This window comes from Mesitornis unicolor, unplaced genomic scaffold (genome assembly GCF_000695765.1).
Source record: "Mesitornis unicolor isolate BGI_N332 unplaced genomic scaffold, ASM69576v1 scaffold44394, whole genome shotgun sequence".
Classification (NCBI taxonomy): domain Eukaryota; kingdom Metazoa; phylum Chordata; class Aves; order Mesitornithiformes; family Mesitornithidae; genus Mesitornis; species Mesitornis unicolor.
In genome coordinates, this window is record NW_010178906.1 from 13,771 (window position 1) to 36,163 (window position 22,393).

General features: G+C 39.7%; 1 protein-coding gene across 1 annotated transcript; it reads right to left on the reverse strand.

The window, feature by feature from the left end:
- Positions 1 to 615: 615 nt before the first annotated feature.
- On the reverse strand, positions 616 to 19,258 carry LOC104539147 (protein DDX26B-like). Its single transcript, XM_010182599.1, has 12 exons — positions 19,159 to 19,258; positions 17,935 to 18,087; positions 16,210 to 16,342; positions 10,160 to 10,254; positions 9,326 to 9,436; positions 7,575 to 7,790; positions 6,967 to 7,090; positions 6,254 to 6,396; positions 5,647 to 5,878; positions 4,499 to 4,891; positions 2,074 to 2,167; positions 616 to 1,644 (listed from the first exon to the last, which is right to left on the reverse strand). The coding sequence occupies exons 2-12, from the start codon at positions 18,031 to 18,033 to the stop codon at positions 1,545 to 1,547; spliced, it is 1,740 nt and encodes a 579-aa protein (XP_010180901.1). The 5' UTR covers positions 18,034 to 18,087; positions 19,159 to 19,258; the 3' UTR covers positions 616 to 1,544.
- Between the last annotated feature and the right edge of the window lie 3,135 nt (positions 19,259 to 22,393).

Here is a 22,393-nt window from a genome sequence, read left to right on the forward strand (position 1 = left end):
ACAGAGAAGTACAGGCTCTCCAGCTAAAACCTGTTTCCCTGCCTCTCTTGCACTGACTAGTCAACCGGAATCCCTAGGACACCTGTAGCACGAGGTAAAGAGCTGGTTAACATGAGCACAACTTCAACCTGTCTTTAAAAGCAAGCTGTTAAAAGGATCAGAGGATGTTACGAGCGAACTGCAAATACACAATTATCAGAAGAGCCGTTTACTACTGGCACATTATTGGTATTGCTTTAAAGAGAAAAAATAATTACATGCAGGTGCTTCAGTCTTCTTTGTCTGTTTTGTGAGATGTAAGATAACCTTTGGACAAAATAGTAAGAAGAAAGGAGGAGAGGATACCCACTCAGGTAACCAAGGGCTGGGAAAACTGGAACTTAGTGCCTTTAATACTGAGGAAAAACGTGCACCCCACTCAGGCTGAGCTGAGTGATGGGGCAGGTGCTCCAGGGTGCAAACACACTCTGCAACTAAAACCACAAGCCGTGTTTGAGGGTGCGCAGATCAGGTTCAGCTGCAGTACAGCTACACTACTCACTGGCTTTACAAAAATATTAGCAGTCTGTTGGTAACAGACAATTGGAGGAACTCAGTGCTGCCGCTACAGACTCCTCAGATTAGCACTTATTAAAAATTAATAAAATGGTTTATTTTATATATACATATGTTCCAAAAAATTATACAGTTAAAATATCAAATTAGTGATCTGGTAACAATACTGTTCAAAATAATCTCTTTTGTATGAACATTAAAATACACATTTTTAAAAGCGTTTCCTTTTAGTGCTTCCAAAGCACAGCGTGTGCCAAGGCCACCTGAAGAATCTCCGTCCTCCTCACAGGATGAAAGAGAACTGAAGTCGGGGACCTGGGAAGCCTCAGGTGCACTTTCATAATGTCTGCAGACAAAACAGAAGAGAGTCTGAGGTAGATTGTTTAGTGACCATCAGGTGGTAACAGTCACAGGGCTGTCTTTAGCTTTCATTAACACAATAGCAGTTTCTTTACTCTCAATCTACACTGAATCTCAAGTTTAAAGGCATGGCTAGCAGTTCTTGGGAACAAAACCCTTTTCTCTGTGGTGGCAACATGCAATTTTACCAGTGCAGGTGTTTCTGGGAGGATTTTTTTTTGGGAACACACGGGCTCTCTCTCCACGATGCAGACAGTGTGTGCATTTGACAGTGCCCCATTTTAGTGCAACCTGCTGCCTATAGCACGTAAATGTCTAATGACAGCGTTCAAATGAGTAAATTCTCATCACCTGCAGGAGGGGCAGCAATGGTTATTTTCTTCAGCCTGCTGAGCAAATAGCACCCTCCACAGGAAAAAAGCCACACCTTTCATAGCAAATCCTTAAGGTTATAGCCCAGCTTCTGCCGATGGAGATTCTTAAAGTTAAAACTCCACTGCTTCTTCTCAGACTGTGACAGTAAAATCACTTGACTGCCAAGATGGTGAGGGCAGCAGCTACATCCTCTTCCACTCTTCTGTGGCACAGCAAACTCATTCCTGGTCCATATTCGTCTGGCCGGTACGTTATTATCTACTGTTGACATGATTTACTCTGTTGGGTAGGCTGTTGAATTCTAGCTCCTTTAGTATTCTCTCTAAGTGTTGTATTAAGACCCGTTTTTTAAACCTAAGGAAGAGAGGGAAAGCAATTTATTTTTTTTCTTCCAAAAATACAGTCGAACAACTCAAAGACTGTTCAGCCATGACAAATCACATTACCACAGGCTCTCTGTTTCCAGCACGGAAAAGCTTGCTTTATTTCTGGCACTCAAATGACCAGGAAATTTAACTGAATACAGCTGCCCTCCCCCAACCCACCCAAATTTTGGGTCAGTCTTCAATAATGACCCATCTCTGTATTTCACTTTTAAGCTTAAAGTAAAGGTCATTTACTCTGTAAGAATATAATAGTGATTTGAGCACTAAAACTATAATAATTGAAATACGTCAAAAAGGAAAACAGAAGGTACTAATACTGGAAAAGTTTATAATTTACTATCACGATTCTAAAATAACTTCTAATCTATGACTCCAAGTCATTTGTATCTATACAAACCTTGCTGCTTCCTTGATAGCAAATTCAATGAAATACTTCCGAATTTCTATAGGTCCTTGCACCTCTTCAAGAAGAGAGAAAACTTTTTCGTAATCTAAAAAAAGAAAAAGACAAAAATTCAACCATATATTAAATGAAGTCCTGCAAACACATTTTCAATAAAGCTTAACAGCCAGAAGAAAAATCAAAGCCCAGAGTTTCACACTTACAGAAGTATGGTAATATAATGGTGATACACGTGAGGCAGTAAAAAGGCCCACATTAGCTTTAGGCACAGAAAGCAGGTGATACCAATAATTCAAAGTGACACTGATCATCTGGTATTCAAATGTGGCACCAAAGAATTAGGTTCTCTTTAAGAGAAATGCAGAAAACGCAGGCTAGGTAAAGAAGCCCCCTATCTCCATAAGCACAGTGCCACCAGTAGCAGTTACCATGCACAGAAGGCCACCAAGCCGTGCTTTAACCTACAGCTGTCATTTCTGAGAGCCGAGGTCAGAATTAGTTCTACTGGAAGGACAAATTATCAATGCTCAGTGTGAGCACAATTAACATGACTCTCTTACTGGTACAAAGTAAATATATCCTCTACTCTGGTCTCATGAAACCCCACCTGGAATACTGACTGCACCCAGCTCTGCGGCTTTCAATGTAAGAAGGACATGGACCTGCTGGAGCAAGTCCAGACTTCCCCTATAGGGACAGCCTAAGAGAGTTGGGGCTGTTCAGCCTGGAGAAGAGAAGGCTCCGGGGGGATCTTAGAGCAGCCTTCCAGTACCTGAAGGGGTCCTACAGGAAAGCTGGGGAGGGACTCTTTGTCAGGAATCGTAGTGAAAGAGGGTAGATTTAGACTAGATATTAGGAAGAAATTCTTCACTGTGAGGGTGGTGAGACACTGGCACAGGTTGCCCAGGGAAGCTGTGGGTGCCCCCTCTCTGGAAGTGTTCAAGGCCAGGTTGGATGGGGCTTTGAGCAGCCTGGTCTGGTGGGAGGTGTCCCTGCCCAAGGCAGGGGTTGGACTGGATGAGCTTTAAGGTCATCACAGACCATTCTGTGATTCTATGAACTGGACACATTAAATAAGAACCAAATTTTTAAATAGCATTGTTTCAATATTTTCTGTGGTTGAACCCAGTATGAAGATACCATGATGCTGTGACTAAGAGCCTGCTCAGAGTGATGCAGCAGGCACGGAGGGGATATAAGGTCAGAACTGTGAATATATGTACATATTTAACCCACTACTACTTAGCTTCTTTCTTTGATGAGCCCCTAAACTCTGTGGCAAGACTGGTGACTCATACTGAGCATAGTACTCTTTTACTCGACATCACCATTTACTAGCCATGAATTTGGTGTAAGATTAGATGAGCCCATTGTACAAAACAGGAAGCAAAGACATACCCAATTATGAAGTTTTAAAACATCTTAAAAATAAAATACAGATGCAGCATAAAAATGACTTCATCTCTCAACAGCCTCCGTCTGCCACAATGAGTACACGTCTCACAGAAATGCAAAGTTTTGAGAAAGCAACTCAAGATCAGAAAAACAGAGGAGTTAAGAATACTCCATGGCACTAATTACTGGCACTTGACAATGTATTAGAAAAATACTCGTTAATTTAATTTGTAGAAATAATTCACTCAGACACAGACCACATTAGGGACATCTGCCATTTAAGAAAAAAATGGAAAGATTATGCCTATGGCATATCCTGTGTCATACCCATTAGTTGGGAGTTTCAAGTTAATGTTTTAGTTTTGATCCTGTATACAAGCAAAACATGTAACAGAAACCAAGGCGGCAAGTTACTCTTTCTCACAACGTTTTAGATTCTGGGGGGGGTTATCAAACCTTATAGGAAAAAAAAAAAAAGAAAGTAACTTTTAGTCTTCAGTTCTTAAGGATTTGCAGCAGTGTTCCATCACCAACATCACTACCTCATAAAATCACTTCACTATTAACTTCTAAGATTCCTTTTCAAACATATTCCAAGATGCACCTTTGTAGGTACACATGCCTTTGCCCTCCAAAGGAGGTTCTGATGGACACAGCCACAAAGCCTACGTAAGGAGCAGTGCAGCGTAAGGCAGAGTCCATCTCGTCTCATGAGATCATCAGTATCAAAACCAAAATCTCTGAAAGGTTTCACAGGGTACCTCTCACACCAGTTAACCTGGGCAAACAAGGTCACTTTGCACTCAACTTCCCAAACATTGCTGTCTAAGCTTCAACTCACCTGCCCAGAATGTAAGCACTTTCTTCCTTTTTTTGTCCCTCTGTTGCTCATATGCAAGCAATCAAAGTATTCAAAATCTAAAGCTGTACATATATTAAAAATAGCTCCTTATTTCAAGGAAAAAGCCTCTTCTCTGTAGCACCACATATAATACATTAATAAAAACTACCCCACACAACTTACTTCTTCCAGGTTTGCGAACCTCTTTCATCACTTTAATTTTAATATCAGCGTTGTTTCCCTCCAACATCATAGGTGTTATTTTAAATGAATTTGGCACGGATTCAGAAGTGGACTCTATCACCCGTTTTTGGTCATCTCCAGCCACACTGTAATTTAAAGACCCTCGAGCAAGCGTGTTGGTACCAGGTTTGTGATCCAGCCCATCTTCATTTAAACAATTGAATTCAACAGGTAGAGAGTCTAGGTCATCGGGTAACATTTCATCCTCTCCGATAGCAGCTGGAACTGAAGGACCCATTTGCACAGGTAAGCCATCAATTTGCTTTTCCAGTGACTGACAGTTTTCTGCTTTCTTCTCCCCATTGCCATCTTGGACAATACTGTTATTGGTATCTACAAATTAAAAATACGTACCTTAGTAGTGCATATCTGCAGTATCAAAATAACAAAAGGAAATTATTCTGTATCCTTTCTTGTTTGAAGTACTGCACAGCAATCTGACAGTGCTGAACAACTCTCCAATACTTCTTTTCAAATTTTGATGCGACCAAAGGAGTATTTCCCTTTGGACTGTTACCATCTCATATCACTGTCATGAAGTCATCATTTTCTGTATTCCTATTGCAGTGTTATGACTTCTAAGTAAACTAGTGTCTTCTTTCCCCCAATTCCAGCTAACAGAGTTTTCTTCTGACTCCATTTGCTACAATAAGTGGGTAAGAAAATTAGCATTTGTGGGAAATGAAAACATAACCATATTTTAAAACTTTCCCTCCCCATCATGGAATAAACAAATAAGAACTAAAAGCTGATCTTAAATCCTTGCCACTTCCAAACCATCTTGGTGAAAGGTTTCAGTATTTTATTTAAAGAAGAAAAAAACCAGCTCAAAATTATTTTATTCCAGACTTCACAAGCTGTAGCAGCTGCCTGTTTATCTATGCCAACAAAAGAAACTCAGTCCTATATAACACTAAAGCACACACACATGCTGATACACCCTTTTGAATCGATTCAGAAAACACACGAAGTTGTGGGGTTTTGGTTGCTGTTGTCTTTTTGTTGTTGCTGTTTGTTTTGGTTTGTTTTTCTAACACAGCCATTCCCACTTCTGACTGCACAGGCTGCTTTACTACAACTCAATATACCTTTACTTGCTGGGACACCTTTGAGGTTCAGATACGATGGCGATCCAGAAGCAGATGGTGGCCCTTTCCCACCAACGTGATTCGTTACGACGGGCGGTGACTGTGGCCGTCTCAGCAGTGGTGACATGCTACGCCTTCTCTTTAGTGACGCTGGGGTGTTGGGCTCTCCAGGACGCTTAATCTTATTCTGAGGCCCAGCAACAAATTCATCTGCTTCATCTATCATCATACCCTGAAAAGAAAAAACTATCTAAATAAAAAACCCCCAACAGTACAAAATAGCAGTTGTTCCATCAATTCATTGATGGGGTAAGTCCCTCAGTGTTAAAATTCAGGTGGCTTTCAAAACACTTTACAGCTCTCAGAACCAAGATACCTAACGCACACTGTAACCAGAGACAGACCAGTGCCACTTTGCAAATCCACGGAATTCTTTACGTGTTTCTCTTGAACCACGTGAAATGAAAGACATCAGTCCTTTCCGCACATGATACAAGAGCTACACAGGTTAGCAACATACTGCAGTTGTTGGAGAGAAATTCTACTCACAAATTATTTCAAGCAATGTCAGATATAAAGACACAGCAGAGAGCACGGCTCCTCCTACCTTCTTATCCTGTTTAAATGGATTGCCAAATGTATGAAGTCTTTTTGGTTGATCTGGGTCAATCTCCCGAAGGGGTGAAGGCATCATTTTCAGATATTCCTGGTAATTTCCCATCTGAGCAACAGGAACACTATGAAGACAGTCTGCAACAGAACAAGTGATCTCAATTCAGTTGACCTTAAAGCTGAGGCAATATAAACTTCACACACTTCAGTTGCAAGTGTTAGCATTTAAGAACTAGAAATTACTATTTCTTTTCTCTACAGAAGAAAAGCTGAAAACTACAATTTTAGAAATAAGGCTGGCAAGAGTTGAGCTTAATCAGAAGAATGAAAAATAAGCAAGTTTAATCCCTATGCTAACAACTGCATCTTTAGACCACCAGAACCTAATAAAGGTAAAATGAAGTAAGCCTCTCTCTGCTTTAAGCTACCATCACTATAAAAAAACGGTCTACTGAACCTTATTGTATGGGAAAGCTCTCCCATAAAAGTGATTTTTAAAACTCAAAGAAGGCATGACATCTTGCATGACAGAAAGCAAAAATTTCCTTCTTTCCTCTTCTGACTCAAGAAAAAGACACTGACTGACTAAAGAATGATGCAATGTCCACTTCTGCTCCCACATCCAGGACAGAAAATATTACTTCAGCGAATAAAAAAAAATTAGCAGTACTCCCTATAAACTGTTAATGATGAGCAGTGGCTACTTACCTTCATCCTGCCCCAAGATAAGCCTGTGTGTTTTCAGAAGATTGGTTCTCATTCTAGTTAGCTGGTCTAGAAGACTGCGACGAGGAATATCATATGCATTTCTGAACGCCTGTGGCTTCAAATCCTAGTTTTATAACAAAACAAGTAACTTTCAGTTAACCCATCAGTTCTCATACACAGAGAAATTCCTCTATGAACTGTAATAATGTTATCTTAAAAAGAAAAAAATATTCTGAAGTAGCTTCAGAGCTTCCTAACTGGACAGAACAGACTCAATTACTGACTTTTCAACAAGACCTTACTCAGCATTAGCGCTTTCAGCTCCATTATGACTAAGCAAGTTAATTCCTGGATGAACACCACTGGCTGTCTTTCATAGCAATTGTAAATTAAAACACAGTAATCTTCCCTTACTACCATGGGATTTTCAAATAATGTCTCAAAATCAAGGGCAGAAAATTGCATTTACTCTTCTCACTATTTATGCTTACGCTGCATTCTTCACGATTCAGTGGAAGTACTTCCTTCTACTTTAAGTCCATAAAAGTTACCCACTTAAAACAGATGAGATCAAATGCTTAACCATGCAAGATTGCTATGCTGTTTACCTTGTTTAAAAGTCCTATGTGGAAGCCAGCAAATTCTTTCACATTCATTTCCGCCAGTCTGAGTGGAGATTCCCCAGTGATCCCCTGCAGCAGTTGCTTAAAATCCCTACTGTGTACCAAGGAGAGGCCACTGGAGTGATTTTTCACTTTTATTCCAATTTCTTGTGGAACTTTCTTACCCACTGAACCTATTATCCGTTCCGACTCTATTTTTGTCTAAAATGGAATCACACCATGAGTTAAAGAATCAGCAGCCATTGCAGATTTCCAGTATAAAACACACAGTACATTAACAGAATACAACTATAAATTTAGTTCCCAACTACTCAACAAACGGGAGAATTACCTACTCGGGGATATACTGGATTATATACATTATACCTCAACTAGAAAGAAATCCTAGTGTGCTAGCATACGGAAAAAATATTTAGCCAGTGTATCTGAACTTATAAGCCAGCGGGAGGTCTGAGAATATCCCTGATTGTGCTGCAAGTTTGTGACTTTGTGTGCCTGAAGAATCATCTTTGAAGGGAAAGAAGAAAAAAAAAAAAGGAAGGTGGAATGCCTTGGGTTACTGTGAAGTTGCACCTAAAACAACACACTTATTCAGGTACAGTAATATAATTTCAGATTTTACTTTCTGAACAACCTACAAACTAAGGTTTGCACTATATATGTTTGTAACGAGATAAGGGAGAAAAGTAGTAAAAGAGAAGAAATTTGCTTCAACAGTAAGTTTCTAAAAACATACTACTCCAATTAGCACAGACTTTTTAATAGCTACAGATAATTTTACTGTATTAAGCATTAATTGCATTCAAAGGAAGATTTTTTTACCCACTTGCAATACCTCCAAAAAACCCCAACCAACCAAAACCCCAACACCCACAGTGATTGGAACCCACTTCCCCCAGATCTCAACCTCTGCAGTTTGCTTCATTATCTGTGGGAAACGCTGAATTTAAGGGCAGCAGGAACACAGCAGAATTCTGGAACTGCTTGTCCCTATACAGGAGCTTAGAGTGCATCCAACACACAAACTTTTCCACGTGCTGAGAATGTCTGTGAAAACCACAGTAGCCATCTCAGGCCATTCCAACTCTGTATGGCAAACTGAATTTGCGTATCATTATGTTACCAAAATACCACAGGAAGTTTTCTGTCTAATAGATGCTCAGTCATTCAAAGACTTTTGGAATGTATTTTGTGCATTCTTTAAGGCGGAGGAAATTTTCTTTGAATTTTAAAGGCTGCACTGCTTCCCCACTGACTTCTAGATAATTAAACTGCTGTTGTAAGAACGGTTCATGCTAAGGAGGCATGGCTTTCAGAGAGTTACACCTGAAATGGCACTCCTGACAAAAAGATATGGAAGACTATTTCCCACCAGGTCACGCTTAACACATAGGATGGATTTGACATGGAAATAAACATGGGACTGAGAGCGAGCCTCTGACTTCAGCTGTGAAAAACAATGGCAAGAGCAGTCATAAATCCAATTAGTGATAATCTTTGGAGTTTAAAGGTCTAGCAGATACTTTAAATGTAGCTGAAGAGGTCTCCTTTACACTCCCCTCCACCACTTACAGAAGGCACAATTGCTGGCTACAGAATCACTCTGGACCAATCTTCAATTATAATGTATGTTGTACACCCATATGAACTCCCACAGGGATTAACTGCTTTATAATGAGATTACCACAAACTAAATAATCAAGCACTTCTAATCGCAAAGGTTTTATCAATACTACCTGTTGGCTGAGTTTTTTAAGGTAAGAGATAACACTGTAACTAAGTCCACAATCTAAATTATCTGATATCAGATTTGGAGCTCCCATCATCCTTAGGGCTTTCTTTAATGGCTATAAGGAAAACAAAATACACAATAGTAAGAGAGTAAGTCTTCAAAAAAAAATTTATAAGATCAATTACAGGAAGCTAAGGCACATGGATTAGTGCTCTAGCTTTTCCACTTTTGGCCACTAAAATTCAAGTCTATTCAGATAACATGTGACATGAGTTTGGTAGTCTAACTAGCTTGCAATGGACATTATGCCACATTACCAAGACACCACACGGTGTGGTGCCACTGGCAATTTCAGCTCAAAGGCTCAGTACCAGAATAGCCGGGATGATGCAAGTCCATATTGAGGTGCATTGTCCAAGCTACACGTAAAAGGTGACACAGTGCCGCCCCCCACCCCTCATTTGGCCCAGCCAGTTCTCTTTGTACCAGCTTCCCCTAGCACTTCACCCACTTTAACAAACAAACAAATCTGCATTTGCCAAATTTTGTTTCTCTGGACAATCCAAAGTACTTTACATCAAAGCTTATTTAATATTTAGTGAACAGAAAATACATTTAATATCTTAATATAGTTACTATTACTCAATAGTACTAGAAATTTAATTATTTATTGAAAATGTTTGACCTGATCTACATACCTCTGCAAAGCAAAATGTTGACTACCTAAAATGTCATCATAATTACATTAACAAAATGTCCTAGGAAGAGGTATGATGCACAGGATTCTGGTTACACCAGCCATTATAACCAGGAGGATTAAAGGAGAAAAGGAACATACCAGTAAGTAGTACGGAGGCATTGTTTTTAAGTAGTTGTCAAAAGCCTGTCGCCACTTCAGATTTGGCTTAAGTTTGTGAACCTTGAATAAGTCATCTGCAACAAGGAAAACAACAAAAGAAGGTTTCATTTATACAGTCCCAGACCATTAGCATTATCCAAATGTCAACGTGCCAAGTTTTCCCCCCTCTTCTTCTCCCTCCACCCATCTCCCAACGGGGCTTCCCACAAAACCTGTGCTTAACCTTAGGTTTGAAGGATTGTGAATCCCCAGTCCTAGCTGCAGTAGACAATCCACAACAGGTACTCATTACAGGCAAACTTACAAAGGTACATCAGACTTAAACGCTGTGCACAATGCCCAGCAGCATGGAAGGTGCAACCAAGCCGCCTGTTAAGCGTTTCGCCTCCCTCGCCTCTCTCTTGCATCATCAGGGATTCCCTGGATCTGATTAAACCCAACAACATTTGTTTGGCTCAATTTCCATTTTCAGCCCAGCTTTCTTTTGTTCAACCTGTATGATGAATTCTGGTCTCCAGTAAAAACATTCTTGGGCATCAAAGGGAAAAGAAAAAAAAAATAATTATCAGAGCAGGGAATCTTTCTGGTCAGCTCTGCTGGACTCTGCTGACAGCAGCAGGGAAAGGTCCACAGTGCCTGCCTCATGCTGGTGCAGCAAATTATCCCACAGATACAGACAAGAGATTGTAATTAGCTACAAAAAACGCAACCCTTTAAGAGGGGGGCAATTAGACATTCTTTCCTTTGGATACTGTTTTAGAAATACCTTGCTTGCACTGGAGGTGTGCACATTGCCGTTTAGGAATCACTGAGTTGAAGCACATACCTATTTGCCATGCACGCTATAAACGGTAACAGTGATCTCCAAACATCAAAAACGAACACAGCATCCTGCAACTTATCATTTGAAATTAGGGATTATCATCAAGACCAAGTTTCTCCTTAGCAGGGCTGTAACGTGCTGGCACAGCGAGGCTAATGGAAAGATATGCTGGACTGGATAAAAGGATGTCCAAAAATTAACTGGGGAGAGCTGCAGGAGACTGCACCGAAGAGGGTGCATGAAAGACAGATGCAGCAAGGAAATTGTTTTCTCCAGATTGAGCTTTCATGAAGATATATTTTGAGAAGAAAATTTGACTTGCATAGTATTCTGCACCAATTGAACAGATGTCAAGATACGATTTTCCAAGTTCTCATAGTCAAACCACACTTAATTACAGGTATTTTCTAATCTAAATGAATTCTGTATCACATATAAAAACCACACTACAGATGCTAATTGCTCTCTTCCCTGGCCTGAGGGAAGTGGGGGAGAGTCTGCGAGGACAAGTTACAACTCCATTTAAAATCTCAATATACCACACGCTTAGCACTATTATCCAAAAGAACCTGTGATGGTATCATGACATATGGCAAATATAAAATAACATCCGTTCTTATCTTACAAGCCTATTAGCTTTTTGCAGCAAAACAGAAGCTAAACTAAAATCCTCTCCTAAAATTCAAAATGAAAAGGAGGAAAAAAAAAAAAGAAAAAAAAAGTTAAAATGTTTGGTATCAGTCTGTCCTAACGTGTAAAAATCTAGGAGTTGGTTATGAGTACAGCTTGAACCTTAAACACCTTATCAGCACTTTATCACTGTCTCACTTCCTGCACTGTGAAGGTTGTACCAGTCCATAACCCCTGCAGTCTGGCTGCACAGCAACTCCTCAACGGCACCAACATTCCTAATGCTCAGCGAGGTTCGGTGCTCAACCCACCGCTGAGCTGTAGCCTGAGAGGTCAAATGCAAAAGCACCTCCTCTGATCTTTGCTACCCAAGAAGTAAGAAAGAATCTAAGCAGAGCTTCTGCAAAGATTTGTCTATTTAAAATTAGAGCCTCCCCACAGCACAAACTCACTGCAGGAACTCCTACCCTCTAAAAGGAAGAGAGTTGTGGTGGTAAAGGCAGCCACATGTTTCAAAGGGAACATCGCCATCAACATCTTACCTGCCTCTAGTGCAAGAGTTTGAGGCATACACTGTCAGCACACGGTGCAACACAGGCACTTGAAACGTACTTTTTCCGCTGTGCCCTGGGCTGCACAGAATCACTTATATGAAGAAGCAAACAGTAACCCAGTTAACTGTCTTTCACAGATTAAATCCCAAACTTTTGTAGATAAAATCCAAGAGTACTGTAAAAATCCTTTCATAAATTGGCTTTAATCCAACCTATTCATTTTCAGATACTACTCGAATACAGAATTCTTTTTACCTCTGAACACAGAGGGAGCTAAAAGCACTGGATAATTGGGAACATGCCATTAAAAACCACTAGGAAAGGGCCACAAGCCACAACAATTCAAGAGATCAGGTAAAATTACAGACAGACCAGTTAATTTTAAACCGTGTTGCAAAGTCTTTATCCACTTCAGATTAATGTACAAAACAACCAAATTGTGACAAACAGGGTATCAATACAACTCTTTAATATCCAGAACCACATAAGGGGGCCTGGTGTACTTTCAAGCTCAGTGAACACTTTTTAAAAAAGAAAATAAGAAAAAAGAGCATGAGAGAGAACAGTCAGCAGGTGATTTCAGTGATTCAGCTGGAGCCTAATTACAAGAACAACTCCACGTGACACCAGTCGAGATGTGAGGGATAGCTCACACCATGTAACTCAAAGTAAAACCTTTCTTTTTATCACCACCCACGTTAAATTCTACCTGAGCAAGGACACGACCATTCCTTGTTCACTCCTGTAATTCTCTGAGCTTTCTAATGCCTCTGCACTAATAGATACACTCCTTTGTTTTAAGTTTTTACAGTCAGAGAAAGCAGTATTCTCCTCTGCAAACAATCGAGCCAAAACCAAGGCACTCCCATGTAAAATAGTGTCCACCACTACACAAGTATTGTGGCACTCATCTTCCATTGATACCAAATGTCTGGCTCTCCCTCTCCACAGTGCCACAGCTTGCTACGTTTGCACTTGTGAGAAAGACAAGCCCTTGAGTTTCCAAAACATAAAATCATTACTTGCAGACTGTCTCAAGGAGCCTGTAAAAGCACCCAAGGAAACTGTCCACACTACAGTCCTTCACGGGCAGACAATTTCTAAATGCTCATTCTTCTGCACATTCAGACCCACAAATAAAAGGCATTAATCACCTCCTCACAGTATTCTCATATATATTATGGCTGCTTCACTACCACTTCTGTTGACACTTCTAAGGAATAATCACTCCCAGCACCCAGCAGTGCCTGCCCTCACACTAATGCAGCTAAGATCAGCCAAGGAAGTATCTTCAGCAAGGCAGGAGCACTTAGAAGCATACTTCGTCTTCACTAAACTCTCTCTCTAATCCCTCATTTGACTTCCACTTTATGAACTTGGCTGACCAATGGTTTTTAAACAGAAGACTATCTGAAGTACAATAGCTTTGCTTGTATCAGATAAAGGCAACAGTCCTTCAATATGGAATTTCTATAATCCACGGGCCAAACATATTCAGAATCAAACTATGTCAGCATCTGTCTGTGAAAAGCTGTCTTCGGAAGTCTGCCTCAGAAGAAAAGGAAAAAAAAGACAAGAACCACACCCCAGCTCCTCAGTTCTCAGAGCAAAGCACCACCTCGAGCTGACCACGATGTGGCTTCAGCTTTTCCTGTGAGAGCAAAAAGGAGCTGCTCAGTTGCAACAGCACATCCCACGTGGTCTCTCTTACCTCCATAAAACATCTAGGGACCAGATTTTGTATCAATCAATTTACCATAGTGCAAGGGTCAGGTTAACACATGGACTGTGTTGTTATGTTTTATGAAGTCTCATTAATTGGCTCCTTTCCTTACAAACCTTCAGATTCTAAAAGCAGGCCCACTGAGTTACAAGCTAGGACAGGTTACAGCATTCCCAAATCCACTCTTGCAGAAACTGAGATATAAAATCAACCAATTTACAGGATGTGGTGCAATTTACCTCTTTCAGTCACAGACCACTACAATTTGTTTCAGTTTGCTGCATACCTATCTTACCTGTTTTTTAGGGCTGTCTCTTATTTTCCAAAAACAGAATTAAAACTTCAACTGCTCAAGAATGCAGGAGGAAAACAAAAACGCAAGAAAAAAAGAACCTTAAACATCTTGCTATCTGTTTGTAAGGCTGAACACACGTAAGCCACTTGATAAGACAGTACAAATAATACACTTGTGAGGTGGTTTTGGCTCTGTCTGAAAGAGTCACTAGAAGGAACAGAGAGAGATTATCCCAAGACCAGTCCCAATCCTCCAACACAATATTCTACCAGTTGGGCAGTAGCCACTGGACCCACACTGATGCAGCAATACGGGTGGTAGTGGTTGAATAGAGCAGACTTCTTCTGCACTTGGAAGTTCTCACATCCTTTTTAATCCAGGTGAGAGTAACGAAAGTTTGGTTTTACACACTCAGATTAGTTCTCTGCTGAGCCATCAGCATCCACTATTGGTATGCATTAAGACAGACACAGAGGGAGAGTTCAAAAACAGAAACAATCCCTATCTACCTACAGAGAGAAACAGACTCAGTATTTTTTAAAACACCTACAAACAATTTAACAGGTATGCTGCTCATCATCTTAGTCATTTTCTGTACTGCTAAATAGAAAAGGGGCCAGATCTGCTTTCCTGTTGTATGTCTATTCCACAGAACTTAATTCTACCATGCCTTAGAGACCGAGGATGAACAAAGTCCTGGAAGGAAGGAGATCTGAAGGTAACACTCTGTACGTGTTTGTGTTAATGAAGAGAACATCCGCTTTACAACTCAGGCAACACGGAAGATCTGCATTTTCCTTTAAACAGCCTTCAGAAATTCAAGATGTGGGATACCAGGTGAGTAAACTGCAGAACAGCACTACATCTACTGAGAAATGCCTTTCTCCAAAGAGTAGGAAGAGCTTTACACCTCTGCAAAAAAGGCAGAGGGAAGACAAGAGCTGCCAGGGAAGACACAGCAGGAACTGCAAATGTCAACACAAAAATGAAGAAGGAAAACCATTTAGTAACAGTGATGGCTTTTCAGCCAGTGGATCTGCTGGAGTAATTCAGCAGCTGCAAACTCGCAGAAACTCTAATTTAGTCCAGAAGTATCCCACTTGCCCACTTTGGGACAATTATGAGGCTACGCAGATAAGACACAGTCCAATTATCAGCAAGCACAAATTTCTTTTTTTGGTTATGACCAGGATTATGAAAAAGCACTCCTGAACTGTGTTGTGGGGTTTTTTTTCTAGAAATTAATGGAAAAGCCCTGTGTAAGACAGTAAGAGTCAATGTTAATTCTCTTGATTGCCACTGCTATTCTGTATCACTAAACATACCCACGAAAACTGGAAGAAAAAAAAGCCTTACAGCATCTGCAACTAAAAGGGTTAGTAGCACCAGGAAACTCTTCTCTCTGCCTTTTTGCCAGAATCCCAACAGCCACAATTACTATGGCAGCTATTCACACAGCACCTGTTCTTGCTGTCTTTCCTGTCAAAAGTAATTTCATTGTGGGAGCAAAAAAAAGCACTGGTCCTTCGGGCAGGGAAGAAGTGCAGACTGTTTCACTGCTCAGCTCCTTACTGCTCTACACTCTGGCAGGGAATTCCCTCTTCCCAACACCCATGACAAATACTGCATCTGATCTTCCAGTAAAAAATCAGCTGCTACAAGAGCAACTGCAAAACCTGGATACACCACACCCTAAATGAGGGAAAAGAATGGAGGTTGAAGCTTACTCCAGGTTAAGGAAGAGGCTACGTGTCTAGGAGGTGAACAGCATCAAACATGCACTGGAAGCAGGTAGCTCTCCTCCTCTGCTGGAGAGAAAAAAAGGGAGAGGGGGTATGAAAATCCTCTCCTCCCAAATTATGTTAAAGAGTTTGCAACATTCGCTACTCTCTGATCTCCATTATTTTATAAAGTCTCAAACTAAGGCAGAATAGCAACCATTATTTGTTCTGCTTTTATTCTGAAGTAGCTGCATTGGCAGTCCAATGTAAACTGATTACCTACCTAGCAATGGAAGTAAAACAGGATAGTTGTAAGGCATCACAAAGAGGTTTACGCAGGTTAAAGTAGTGCTTGCTTTTAAATACCCAAACGGATGGCCAAGTTCGCTGTATTTTCCACTGCTGCTCACAAATACCTGATAAAGAATAAGAGATATCGTCGTATTACAAGAAAATGAAGGATATTAAGCATGGGGATTTAAAAACAAAAATCAATCTGAATCCAATTGCATTAGGACAGCAAATCATCAAGAAGAGCCAAGTCTGAGGTTGCACACATCAGGATGAGCATGCACTTAACACTCCCCAGTCACAAAACTGAGACACGCAACATTCAGTGTGCCCTCAGCCAGTATGGAAGTGCTCTTCACAGCATCATCTTTAGTGCTTTAGTGAAACTGCTCTGAAGTGATGTTCTAAAAATTCTTTAAATTATTTAACATAGGTTAGGAGCCATCTGTTGAAGGGATGTTAAAAAACAATCTATTTGAAATTAATCTTCTGACTCATAAAATAGCATGACTAAAATTTACAACACTGATTAAAAAAATCTAAATATTTTTAAGCAAAACAAACAAATAGTCAAGAAAGGTCTCCTAAAATTCTCCTGAGGTCTTTTTATTATGTCAAGAGCCAACATTCTTAACATTGACTTTTTGGGGTTTTTTTGAAGTGTATAAACGGGGGTATTAACCTGGAAAAGCAATACATGTCACCAACTAATTCAACAGGATAAAGATGGTGTATATATTCTTACTGAGACAGTCAAAATAATTCACATCTAACCAAAAACAGTTTTCCTAAAAGAAAAAGTAAACCTTACAGTAAAAAGCAGGTATTTTTCCTCTGTTTTTTTTTTTCAGGGAATAAGGAACAGGGTTTGTTACGTGGTTTCTATGACAATGAGCCTATTTCTCTAGTTTGTAAGGGTTTGATATGTAGCTGGGAGAAGAAATGCAGTCTTTGAAAAACAGCAGAGTAATTTTAGTAACTTGGGCAAGTAATGTACTTATGAATGCTTAAAGGACATTTTAAAAATTAGTTTATTACAAGTAACTTCAATTTTTCTTCTGAATACGCATATGATATGTTCCATTAAGTTGTAATATTTATTAGGGAAACAGAAACATGAAAGACAACTCCAAACCCATCTTTCCAACTAAAGCATCATATTCCTGGTGTACATATTAAGCTGTTCTTTACAAGAACATCATTGAGAGGGGAATTACAAGCCTTACTTTCTAGAGGATGCAGAAACAAGTCACTTATCCAAAAATCACAGAAGCAGCATGTGACAAAGGATTTCAGCAACAGAACTTTGACCTCTTCGAGGCCAATCCAGTCAACAAGATCAACAGCTTCCACTGAATTCCTATTAGCAGTTTCAAGCATCTAGTGGAAATTATTTGCAGCTGTTGATTAGGTAACATGATGGAAAGGAATGCTAGGTTTTCTCTGTAAGCAAACAGAAGCCTACAGAGAATTTCAATTTAGCGAAAAATGGAACCTGTGGGACGTGCTTCTTAGCAAAATGAGACAGACCTAGAAACAGAATTAAATGAAATTACAAAGCCTGTAGAGGGACCACACGTTCTGACTCCTGAAAGGAGGTAACTCAAACCTTGACACGGTTCTTCTCATCAACTGCACAGTCTGCAACCAGACCTACAAAGACTACAGTACCTTAGGATGCCCATTACATTTCTAGAATCAAATAAAGGCCAAATACCTGCCAGCAGGTATGGGGAGACTTTCGTTCCAAGATGTACTGTGTTAAGGGTGAAGGCTCAAGCTCATACTTGTCAAAAGGAAGCTTGTCTATTACCATTGGCTCACAATCCACACAGGAGAACCTCACAACAGGGTGAGCTGTGCGTGGAGGCTAAAAGGAAGGGGAAAAAACGTATCAATTATCTGGTATTTATGGTAAACAAGTCAGTTCTCCTAAAAAGATTCATATACGTGTATTTTATCATCCTACAGGTTTAACCTCTTAGTTTCTGCAATTTCCTTTAACAGAGAAAAAAATACCAATTAATTAAATAAGTAATTCTCTAACTTAAAAAAAAAGCCACACACATGAAGACACTCATCCCACCATAAGAAAGCCATGGTTAGTATTCAACTACTTATCTTGATATTTAAAAGTCTCCGTGCCAATCAACCTCTAGCATCACAGAGAGGTTTAAAGAAAAAAAAACTTCAACTCTGCTTCTGTGCTCGATGTTCCGAGCCGTACAGATGTGAAACTGCTCACTTCACAAAGGATCTCGAGATATCCCTTGCCAAGGCAATTTTTTTTCCTCTTGAATCGAAGGGTTGGGGAGAAACATTGTCCTGAGCATTTGCAAAGTACACAAACATAACACGCCTAACAACAGAGATGTTTATAAAGGCTACTAAGACATGCCAAATGTATGATCACTTCAGTAAGAGGAGGAGAAACAAATGCCTCATTTTCTGAACTCTTCTGTTTCAGTTTCATTTCTTCCTGTTAATGAAAGAAGAGCCCATACATGAAGTAATGCTAAGCTGAGAAAACATGGTTGATCCTCTGTCAAAAACAAATACTCCCTTTTCCATATAAATCCATTTTATAAAGCTTTGATCAAAATTTAATAGGTTTACAATGATTTGTGGCATGTGAAGTGATAAAAAGGTTATATTTTATAGTACTTCAAAAACCATTTCTCAAATTAACTAACCATATACATGGAAGTAAACCCTCCAGACACAGAAAACATCACAGCATACAGTACCTACATTAGATTACACCACTCTGTTTTAGAAATAATTTTTAACTACTCTTTTAAAGCAAAGTCAGATCATATCAGCAGACAGAAAGTCAAACCAACCAACCAACCAACCCAAGAAACACCAAACTGCTTTATTATTCACTTTCAGTCTGCTGCAGTGGGTGTAGAAATCTCTTTTCAGTTCTTATTTTACTTACCAGTGTTGGTGAATTCTGATCAGGCCAAAAAGATTCTGGGATTGGCCAGTGCCCAACAGGAACACCAGTTTTAGGGTTAGGCCGCACATAGATGAGTTTATGACAACTATGCCACGGCTGCGAAGCAAATGAATTGATGGGCCTGGATGAATCAACAAGTCCATCTAAAATTTAAACAAAGCAAAGTAACAACAAAAAAAGAAAGCTACATGCATGCATTTGTCTCCCAGCAAAATTTCTGTATTAGGAACCGATCAGGTGTTTCATTACAGTTGTTTCAAAGACACACAGATGTTATCATCAGTGGCTGAAAAAATTATATTCAAAATACAGAACAGCATAATCTAAGAAACAATGAAAACGCTTGCCCACATCCACCTTTCTGCTCCTGTGGCACAGCCGTCAGATAACTACTGCAGCAAGGTGTACTCACGTATTACGGAAAATGCTATTTGCTTGAGCTTAGTACTTCCACACAGATCTGACAGGCACCAGCAAACCTACCAGTTTTAGCTCTGCTGCACTTGTAAAGACTGATTTTCACTCTTATAATTTGCACTTAGTCTTTCTACATGGGATGCAAAGCTCTCTGACTGATGCTGCCACCAGTGACAGCTGAAATGCAGAAGAGGTTCATGGAAAAGTCAGATGCATCACGCAGGAGTAGCTTGGTCACATTTTAAATTAGTAAGAGTTCACAGATCACTTTAATCTCACCCTATACTGGAAAGATCAGTGTTTTCTGTCAGTCCACTGTAGTGGCCCAGCACAGACACCTTCACACTGAGGACAAAAGTTTGCAGCAGCACAGAATCTCAGCATTACATTTTGAAGACAGCTCTTCAAAGCAAGTGGCAAAGCAGAGATCACCCTTTAAAGAATCTTCTCCACTGTGAAGATACTTCACACTACTCATTCTCCCTGTTTTAGGCAGCTGGGAAATAATACTGTGCTAAACACCTATCAGATACACATCAGTTTGGTTTCCCTGCATTCTATAAACAGTGATTTTTCTATCAACAACTTTCTCTCTAGTTTAGGACTTTCTCAATTCACCTGAGGTGGGAAAGTCTCGATGTTTCTGAACATTTATATCCACAGTGCATCACCATTTAAGCGTGATAAAATTTAAAACAAAAAAAAAAAATCACCAGCTGTCTTGCCACATAGGAGAACATTTGGGCCAACAGACAGAGGAATTTGCTGAGGTGCTGTCCTGCATGCCATTATAGGAAAGCCTTCCAATAAAATCACATTCAAATAAGCGAAAGGAGAAAAAAAAATACATAGCACAACAAAGGCGATTCAAAACTGAAAGCAGGAATAAAGCTGGCTGTGCTAGGATTCTCAGGGGATCTTAAAAGCTATTACGTTTCTGACATTCCAGAAACATCCTCATTTCCTAAACATGAACCCATCAGCTCTCTATCCTCCCTTTCAGCCATGGATTTCTGCAAATCTGAAAAACTGCTCCACATTACGAGTGCATTTTCCTCCTCCCTGGTATGGACATTAACTACTTGCAGCTAGAAAAGTAAGTACTTCTTCGCACACAGTGTTTCACTTGCAGCTAAGCATACTCAACTGAAACTGTTTGTGATCAATTAGCAGAATGAAAGCATACAACATTACGCATTGAGACGACTTTACAGGTGTTTAAGTGGTTAAATACACCAGCCCTGGATTAATTCTTTTAAAATGCAAGTTTTCACAAGACTGTAATTCAACCTTTACTGATGCCTGCAAACATTCACTTCTCTCAGCCCACAAAAAAGAGGTGAGAAAACAGTGGCAGGAGAGGTAGCAAGCAGGTATTTGTCATCCAAATACGTGCAAGAATATGGCACTGTTTAACTTCTCAAGGATCAAATTAACACTTGCAAAACTATAACAAAGACTAAACATAAATAAACATAAAACTACTCAAAAGCTGTGACCAGCACATCCACTATGATTTGGGGTATTTAAAGAGGTACCAGAGCTCGATCACTAAGCACATAAGCTTTATGGCTTAATTGCTTTTTTAGAATGCATTAGGCATTCGATACATGCTGTATACTACAGCAAAAAGCTGGTAGGAAGGACACTGAAGACAATTAAGGACATCTGCATGCATATAAAACATCTGAACATTAGGGGGGAAAAAAAACCAAACAACAAAACAGTTAGTGTACCTTCTCCAATAGGAGCTGGATCTGGTCCTGACTTCTCAAAGTTAATAACAACTCCACTTTGGACTTTCTGAACTAGAGATTCTAAACACTGATTCAACATTCTTTGTGTCCGTACGCAGTAAGAACGACCTATGTGAGAGATAAAATACACAGGGAAAACGTGAGAGCAAGTTTCCAGTAATCTTAATTAAGGAAGATGTTTTATTACAGAAGTCACACTGCCATGGCTTTCAGCATAATCCAAAATAACAGCAACAAACTTTGTACAAGTTTACCTAAATGGCAAAATACTTTTCAAATGCGATACAACCAAGAAAAGGAAAAAAAAAACCCCAACAACAAAAAATCCAACCTGCTGAGCTTTTACTCATTAGTATAAGAGGTCATTATGGCTAAATTGGGCTGGTCTAAGGCCCATTTTATAAATGCCCTTAAGAACATACGATTTCATCAAGTCTATGTAACCTATCTGCTTTTGTTTACCCAAACCTTACCAACCCCTATACACTCCCAAATTTCCCCTCTCATTCAACATTTTTTCCAAGCACAAATTCAAAAAAATTCTCATTAACATCTCAAGGAACAGGCTCCAGAATTAATCCTTCCAAGATTAAATTTAGGTTATTAGCCCTGCAGCAGAATTAACATCTCAATAATACCTGTCCCACTCAATTCAACATTTAAATAACAAAGCCAACCTTTGGAAGGACAATCTAAGAAATTTTCCAATCCCTCCTACTGGTGCATTAAGAAAAGTCTCCCACATCTAGGAGATCTGAAGTACGAATACGGTTTTATTTTAAAGTTCTCCTGTGTTACTGGAAACCAAACTCAAAAAACACCACACCTTCACACGGATGCTGAATAATTCAGACCAAGATAACAGCAAGAGGCGAATTGAAAAAAAAAGTGAAAAAAGCTGAATCAAAGGAAAAGAAATACCTGAAGGCAAATACAAAATGTGAACCAAAGCAAAGTAACACCCAGTTACCTCCTGTAACTTCACACATCTGTGTGATAGCGGATTCATCAGTAGGCACACTCCCAAGCTGCTCTGGTTC